Source organism: Xiphophorus couchianus, chromosome 12, assembly GCF_001444195.1.
Source record: "Xiphophorus couchianus chromosome 12, X_couchianus-1.0, whole genome shotgun sequence".
Classification (NCBI taxonomy): Eukaryota; Metazoa; Chordata; class Actinopteri; order Cyprinodontiformes; family Poeciliidae; genus Xiphophorus; species Xiphophorus couchianus.
Window position 1 is genome coordinate 14,416,856 of NC_040239.1, and position 9,029 is coordinate 14,425,884.

Consider the following 9,029-nt stretch of genomic DNA (forward strand, 5'->3'; position numbering starts at 1 on the left):
TTCTGGTCATGCCAAAGTTTCTGAAAACCATGGAAATGTCACTTTTTCCCCACATCGTTTTTTATTTTACAGAAAAAGAGATGGAAAAAAAGCTCCTCTAGCTTAAGAATCCTAACAGCGACCTATAAAATTAATGCACTGCTGCACTTCGGTTTGTTTATCATGACTTTTAATGAGGCCGCGTTTCTTTTAATCAAATCATCCGCCGTCATTAGTTTCCACACCGCCGAGCATGCATAAATGCTCAAATGTGGCTTTAAATAGCCGCTATTTCTGGTTTCTGATTAAAAATAATAACTCTGCGTTCTCCGGGACTCCGATGTTGCTCTGCCTTTCTGGTTTTTGCCGCTATAAAAGCTGCCACCTCGCAGGATGCGCAGTTACTCCCCCTCTGCGCTTCGGAGAACACTTGTGGAGAAAACGCTCCTCAGGATGTCCGCGGCTCTGCGCGCTCAGCTCTTCCTCTGTCTTATTTCCCTGCTATCAGGGACCGGACTCACTCGCTACATCGAGGTACGAACAAACTTTTTAAATGGTAAAGTAAATCAAAGAGGGTATATTTATAAAACCGGGCAGATTAAACCTTATTTTGGACAGTCTGAATTTGTTTGCGTCATGTTTTCTGCAGGACAACGAGGCTTCAGATGGATTGTATTCTCTGATCAGTTCGGCCCAGAAAAGGGAATCAGAGGATTTTGTTTTCCGCCGACCTCTCAGTAAGAAATCTATGGAACAGTGGTCTTTTCTTTCTGTGTTTCTTTTCTTTTTTTAATGTGATGTATGGAGGTCCAAACGTGTCACAATTCTACTTAAAAAAGTAGGTCTCTAAATAATTACTTTAGTTCTTTATATTCAATTAAATAATTATGAAATATAGAAAAAGCACACCTGCTGTTGTAAGTAAATATGTTTATGTTATTTTATCAGACATGTAGACATTTTACAAATTACTCATTTCAGTGGCATGCTGCAGCATACAATGAATTTATTTTGTCTATCAGGCTTATCCATCAAAGTCAGAGGGCTAACACAAACACAGTCTGAAATTTACTTTCCTCAGGATTATCCCATTTAGATAAAGGCTTTGGTTGGTTTTTGATCATTCTTGGCTACAGTTTTAACTGCTTATGGAGTACTGAAGCAAATGAACCATGGAGGAATAATTAAAACAAAGGAACCAATTGTACTTAAATTGTTGTTCAAATTTTTATTTACTAATTTTTCAGTCATTGATTTATTATTGGTCAATTTATATAACTATGGATACATTTATTTTATTTATTTTTTCTATTTATGGCACGTTTGAAAAAAGAAACACGTATTTGTTCATTTGGCACTTTTGTGACTTTACACAAAATTTTGTAATCTTGTAAAATGCTTTATGATTAATTTCCACACATATCTTAGCCGACTGATCATTATTGTTCTGCTGTCCTGCTCCGATAATAAAGTCAACATTTATGCTGGTGTTTTGCTTATTTCAAATATTTTAAAATGTAAGACATTTTTCTTACTTTTTGGTCTCAATATTTGTGGATGAAAAGAGGACAAATTAAATAAGGTTCAAATTGTTCTCAGCTGCTGGACTTGAATGACACATTCAACCTTGTTTGCATTTAGTGTAATGTGGTTGTGAATTCAGCATACAAATACATTAATGAGGTAAAAATAGGTGGAAAAAATTGCACTGCTTTGTGAATTCCTCACGAAGTTTCTTAAAAATATTGTAGGTTTCACCAATGCAATGCCCTCTGAAATGTTTGAAACTGTGTTATCTGTGATTTGTAAAGGATGCTTGGACATGCTGGCGACTGAAGGCTATTTTACGTTTGTGGCATCCCGGCCACAGCTGGCTTGTGCTGCCTTCATCATCGCTGAGCCCAGTGAGGTCATCAGTATGGAGCTGTCTGACGTCAGCATCGACTGCAGTGCTGGAGACTTTATAAAGGTTGTTCCAAAATAACCTCTGTTCTGTTACCAAAAGCCAGGAAGTTCATGCCTTTTGCAATTTAGGACATAAATTCTATTTCATCTTTTTATATTGGATTAAAATGATTCCAAATGTGGTTAGGGCACTGTTTGAGGGCAAAACACCACCGCTGATCCTTTGTGCTTTGCCAAGAGCAAATGTAGGAGGAAAACAGCTTCAGTTCAGGAGCCAAGCCCGCCAGTAACATTGCAGATTCAGTTTAACCAGGCCAAATGGGGAAAAGGCTCTTGGCAGAGAAAAAGACGATACTTTCTAGGTTTAAAAGTTGAACTGAGGGGTGATCTGGATCTGAAAAACAAATCAATGTAATGTTCATATATAACTTTTTTGGGTAAAAAATGTTTAAAACAGGAAGCTGAAAGACAAGCCTTGTCATATTGTTTTGGCAGTTTGACTTACAGCAGATTTGTGAATTTTTCAAATAATAGGGATACAACAACGCAAAGATATATGTTGTGATAATCAGCTGATGTATAAGTGAAAAGGAAAATAAGATATTTCATTTTACAGCACCCTTATAGTGAATAAAAAATTTAACTTAATGTCTTAATAGATAAGTAGATTGGATAACAGACTTCATCTTCAAGTCAGCAACCAATATTTTAGATAAAGTCCACCACACAGATCTTCATTCATTGATCATTTTCATGTTTTACAAAATTTAAAGAGACAAAAATGCATATGTACTCTTATGTAGGTGCATAAATTTCTAAAATATTCAAATATTTGTAAACTCAAACTTAAAAGCTTTTATTCAGCTTAAACAATCCTGCCATGCTTCAAACTGAGAGTGCTCCATGTCTCCTGTTGCTGCAGATTTTTGACGGCTGGGTTCTGAAGGGCGAGAAGTTCCCCAGCAGTAATGATCACCCTCTCCTCCCACACGAGCGTTACACGGACTACTGCTCCTCTGCTGCATCAACGCTCTCCGGCCGATCCTCCCAGAATGTTGCCATGATCTTTTTTCGCATTCACAGCCCTGACAGCGGTTTCACCCTCGCTGTCAAAAAAGTGCACAACCCTTTCCGTGAGTCCTGTAACCCATCCCTCTTTTTAGGAAAGCTGCAACAGCAACAGGGAGAATTACAAGTTGTTAGTTAAATAGAAATATTTCAGTGATGTAAGATTCAAGGTCTTTCACCCTTTGTCAGCTTATTTTCCTGTATGCTTCCGGAAAAGCGTTAGTAATGCAGTGTTTGTTTGTGTGCATGCATGTGTGTTCTTCCTGGACATTTGAGCTCGATCAAGCGTTAATCAAGGCTGAAGGCGACATGAAGAGATTCAATGAGAAGGATGCACCTGTTTTCTAGCTGCTTGAAGAGCAGCATGCCAAGCAATATAACAATCACTTAGAGAAGAGTACTTTCAGATGGGAAGACAATTTATATTGATTACCTTTAGTGAAACAACATTACTATGTAAGTTTTTATCACTATGTAGATGGTACTATATCAATTCTATATAAAACTCACTGTCACAGTGTTTTGACTTCTGCTTGTACCCATTTTGAGTGGCTTACTGTTACCAGTACAAGCCACGTTTCATGCACAGCCTTAACTGTGTCTCATCCCTGGTCTTATCCTGATTATGTCCAATTTGTCACATCAGGTGTCAGTAATTAGTTTCTCAGGTGATGGTGGAACTGTTTGAAATCTGAAACATCTTCCCCTGTGTGTGTGTGTGGGTGTGTGTGTGTGTGTGTGTGTGTGTGTGTGTGTGTGTGTGTGTGTGTGTGTGTGTGGGCGTGCATGCATCTGTGTTTTGTCTGTGTGTGTGTGTGTGTGTGTGTGTGTTTGTCTGAAGCTTGCAACATCATGTCTCAGAGTCCAGAGGGCAGTTTCACCATGGTGATGCCACATCAGCGCCGAAACTGCAGCTTCTCCATCATCTACCCAGTGGAGATCCGACTGACAGATCTCAGTTTAGGGGATGCCAAAAGCAATGAGATCAGCCCACTGGTAAGATGCTGACAGACAAGTTAACAGGACTTCTTTACTAATGAAAAAACATTGTTCTGTATTGAAGAAGAAAGTGCTTTTTAAGTAGAGTACTGACCCAGAATAATTACACTTCTGAGTCACATCAGGTGTCAGTAATTAGACACAAAAGAGATGTTCTTTTCAAATATTGACACTTTTCTGGTTTCAATATCTGAAACCAAAAATTTCTTTTGTTTTCAAATATTTTAAACAAAAAATCATCATATAGTTTAGTCACATTTAAATTCAAACAATGCTATGGAGAGACATTTTTATAGAGTGTATGCAAATATCTGGCTCTAACAGCGTAACTAACATATTATAAGCCAAATTTTCACAAGTTCTCCATTCAGTGTGACCTCACAGATCATCCACAGAAAGTATTGAGCCAGTTCACCCTTAACAAAAACTAGTTTGAAACTCAGTTTGCTCAGGCTCAAAATAAATGCATTCATGTTCATAATTCACAACCAAAAATTCAGTACTAACGCCTCAAAATTTCATCCAATGTCCCTCTAATTCAAACACTAAAGGGACATGTTCTCAAGTAGGTAATTTACAGCACAAGTTGTGCAATAGTTTGTGAGATCTAATTTGATTCTGTCCTACAGAGTAATTATTTTTTAAGATTAATAAAAAAAAGAAACACTCTTGTGAAAAAGAGGCTCTTAATTTTACTGCTTCTGTTAAATCACTGCTTTTATTTATAAATGAAGCTAATTACAAAAATAAGTAAAAAACCATTATTATGATTTTCTGCTATATGATAGTGGTATTCTTCCTAAGTTAACTTTGACAGCTGCTACAAGTCGGATAATTACAAAATCTGTAGTAATATGGTCAGAAATGAAAAGTCATATGAATCACAATGTTTTCACTGCTCAACAAATATTAAAAGCTGAAAACTTTTAACCAAATAAACATCTTGTTGAGTTAGAGAAGTATTGATGTTTTGTAAGTCCTTCTGATAGAAATGAAACAAACAAAATTACTGATGCGTTTTTTGGCACTGGTGTAACACAGTGGTTGGCAGTCTGTTGGTATTATGATTAATTTGAACAGAAAGTAAATTTACCAGACTGATGCCAAGTCATTCCAACTTAGTTTGTGTCAAAGTGAAAACTCATCAGACAGAAGATTTAAGTATTCCAGCTACACTGCAGATGAAATCATGTCTGACTAAACAATGTGATTAGGTGATATGGCAAATAGATTACAACTTCTTTGTTGGAAGTATTTATCATTATAATTTGAAACAAAAAATGGACAAAAGTATGAAAGATTGCATCTGGAAGGTTTCATGTAAATTTGTGATTTAGGGTCATGATAAGGCTGCATCCCAAGTTATTGGACCTTTGGACAACTCACCAGTCAGTTTCTGGATTATCGTTAGAGAACCTGAATGGACAAATGAACATTCAGTAACTGAATGTGATATATTCTAATGTAATTTAAAGTAGTTTTGATTTTCTTGCATCCTTTACATTGCTGGATCAACACAAACTTTATCTCAATCATCAAAAGAGCACAAAGAAACTTATTGTGTTTATCTCCAGTTAATTGCATTTTCTCTTCTTGTTGTCTGTTGTGCTTCTTATTTTGTTACTTACCTCTCTAGCATCATAAGTGTTTCCTGCCAAAAAAAAGGGATTTAAAACCACATTTTATATCACTGTGTGTCAGAAAACTTGGTTAAGAACACTTTGACCATTTTCTAAGGATAGTTACACCGCTGTGATTATTATTTCTTTTAAATAATGAAATAGGAAGACCTGGTGATTATTTTTCAGCATCGCCTCACTAAGCATTTGACTCTGTAGAGAGCATAATTTCATCACCAGTTTAGGCAGGATGCTATACATATAAATTTATACATTTATATGTATAAATACTGCCACATGCCAGCTGCATATGTGCCACTGCAATAAAATCAACACAACTGTGACTAAATTTTTTGCAGCAATAACACAATAATTAGATTACTCAAACTACACTATGCTGTCTGACCTCCGAATGTGAAACTGACGACTTGACCTACTTTTACTTAATTAAGCAAATCATTATCTTATCTCTTGGAGACAGTCATACACCATTGAAATATTAATACCAGACTGTTCTTATAGATTAAATAAATATTTTAATAAATAAATAGATAAAGCAAGACTCTGATCACAGTCTAAGTATTTATGCTGTCCTGATGATGAAGAACGGTGTGAATGCAACATTTTTGCTCCTAATACATACACACTATTCAAATTTTTTTAAAAACATGCATGACATCAGCAGTAAACTATCCTCTATCATGGTCAATTTATTTTGTGTGTCCATGTTTGCAGAGACAGACATGGCCAGGCTGCTCTGGATCAGGTGACTACGTGGAGCTGTTGGGAGGAAACGGAGTGGACACCTCCAAGATGTTTCCTGTAGCCGACCTGTGTTTCTCCCTCACTGGGCTCGGTAAGTCTGCTCTCTCATCCGTTTCCAGCTTTTTAAACAGAACTGTTTCAGGTCACATTATCACCATGATGACTGCATGCTATGGGATTTTTAACAGAAGCTTGCTGTTTTCGGTTTGTACATATTGCTTTGTCTGAATTAGAATAATTACATTTCAGCTTCCTGTTTGGTGCCACTCTCTAAAACATCATTGGATCATCAGGGAACAATGCTTTTAAATTGCCATAGCTTGCTGCAAATCATTTAAAATTATAACATCCCACGTGGCGCAAGTCCAAATATCTGCGATGCAAATTAGACATTTTCTCCCATTTTACATAACAAAAGCACAAATTTATTCTCCTCTTTGCTGAAAAACAAATCCAAAGTAGACCCTTTGCTATAATAGCCTCTAACATAATATGCTTTTTTATGAAACAAAGTGATCAAAGAAACATTGCTAGTGCAAGTTTTACTCTGCTTGCAGGACACACGTTTACGGCATGGCTAAAAGAATGAAACATTAAACTATTATAATATTTTTAAATATGCTTTTTTTTTTACAATTAGTAGTAGAATGTGATTAAACTGATAAAAGATATTCATATTTTTTCACAATTTTTTTTTATTTTTCTAGCGTAATGTAACAGATTGTTTCTTCAAAGGAAGAAGACCAATAATACTTAAATTAGATTTTTTAATTTAAAATGTCACTTATGCTAGGATTAACTGTTGCTCGGACAAGACATTTATTTGTCAGACATGAGCAATCTTCAACCACTACAAGTAAATTGATGCTCCTTGGATCCAAAAATCTCAAGAGAGTAGAAATGCCAATTTTCAGTCTGTATGTGAGCTGATTGTTCCAGTCATTCATTAGAAAATATTGCACTGCATTTGGAGGACGATGAATAATGAATATGTTTTGATAGACACTGATCAATACACACTAACTTGTCAACTTTATTGTGTGCACATTGTTAGTAATAAATTGTAACCCATTTTACTGAGTAGAACTTCTTGTTTTTAAGGTCACGATATGTCCAGGTCACATTCCTTAGAGATTCTGTCCATATTGACATGATAGCATCACACAGATGCTGCAGATTTGTCAGCAGCATATCCCAGATTGTTATGGGCACCTCCCATTTCACCTGAAGGTGCTCTATCAGTGACAGTGAATCTCAAACTGGTTTCTTGGATTTGACAAGAAGCCAGTTGGAGATTATTTGAGCTTTGTGACATAATGCATCATCCTGCTCAAAGTATCCACCAGAAGATGTGCACTGTAGTCACAAAGGATCAGCAGCAATACTTACAGGTTGAATGTTGTACCTGAACTACGCTCAGTTTGTACTAAGAGGTCAAAAGTGTGCCAAGCAAATAATCCCTCCACCATTACACATGGCATCACATTCCTGCCAAAAATCAAAGGCGCTATTAAGCAATCACAACAGAGCATATTTCAATCAAGAGAGTTTATAACTCTGATCATGGCTGCATTTATTAACCTGCTGCCACATTTCCATTTATTAACGGACCCATGAATGCAGTATGGCCAACAGTAAAATTAGGCCACCTCCACTCATCTGTATAGTCGCACCAGAAAACTGCTTGACCCCTATTGAGTGTGCGTATTTGTTAGTTGGAGGCGGTATCTCCTCTGATTGATCTGATTGGCCAGATTTTCAGCGCAGATCTGGTGACAGCCAGTACAGGCTTTGGTCTAATAGATAAAGAAGAGGAGGAGGACAAAGACGAGTAAAAAAGTAAAAAAAAAAAAAGCAAAGCAAAAATCAACAAACTTTCTGTCTTCTTACCCTTTTTATTCTTCTTTACCATTATTCTCTTATTCTTATTCTTCATTGAATCCACATGGCTTTCTAGTTGTTTAATTTATTCGAGCAGTTGAACAGGTGTGCCTAATAAAGTGGCCAGTGATTGTGCACTAAAGTTCACAAATAAGTTGCGTCAACGAACCTCTGGAAAAACCGGGGGAGTTCTTCTATCTGAATTCAGTTGTTCTTTTTTTCCTCTCTTTGACTCTTTAGCCCAGATGAAGATTGGCTGTGATAACTCTGTGGTGAGGCTGGTCTCCAGTGGGAACTACATTAACCGTGTTACCTTCCAATACCGACTACTGGATCAAAATGAGATTCCCAAAACCCGAGAGAACGGCCTGGAAAACTTCTGCTCTGTCGAATGAAATGCACAACCACAGAAGAAAATACAACTGTGAGCTTTCAGGAAGACAATCACCAGGTTATCCAGCTTCTCTGTGAAAAACACATCTTGTGCACACAACTGTACTGTTTAACTCATGCTGTCAGTAAATAGTTGGCATTGTATTTTCCAAATGTTTTAGTCAGTGATGTAATCATGCTTTCTTTGATAATAAGCTATTTATGCTGATGTAATACATTTTTCTGAATTAGTTGAATGACGCTGGAGTTTATTGTTTGATATTTAGTAATTTGACCAAATGTGACACATTTACAAGTAGAAATCTTTAACTTTGTTGCTCTCAGTTAGCATCGGTTATAGTTTTTTATATTTCTCTAATTTCTTCTGTTTTTATCGGACTGACAATTTGAAAATAAATATTTGACTTGCATGGTAAAGCA

At 36.5% G+C, this 9,029-nt stretch overlaps 1 protein-coding gene across 1 annotated transcript; it reads left to right on the forward strand.

Moving 5' to 3' along the window:
* The first annotated feature begins 384 nt into the window (after positions 1–384).
* On the forward strand, positions 385–9,029 carry LOC114154032 (corticotropin-releasing factor-binding protein-like). Its single transcript, XM_028032785.1, has 7 exons — positions 385–513; positions 629–716; positions 1,791–1,948; positions 2,807–3,017; positions 3,794–3,948; positions 6,306–6,426; positions 8,457–9,029. Exons 1-7 carry the CDS (start codon positions 433–435, stop codon positions 8,609–8,611), a joined length of 969 nt encoding a protein of 322 aa, XP_027888586.1. The 5' UTR covers positions 385–432; the 3' UTR covers positions 8,612–9,029.

Coding starts and splice junctions, on each gene's coding strand:
- LOC114154032 (XM_028032785.1), top strand. CDS start 433: ATGTCCGCGGCTCTGCGCGCTCAGCTCTTCCTCTGTCTTATTTCCCTG. Junction 514..628: donor GACTCACTCGCTACATCGAG/GTACGAACAAAC, acceptor TGTTTTCTGCAG/GACAACGAGGCTTCAGATGG. Junction 6,427..8,456: donor TTTCTCCCTCACTGGGCTCG/GTAAGTCTGCTC, acceptor TTGACTCTTTAG/CCCAGATGAAGATTGGCTGT.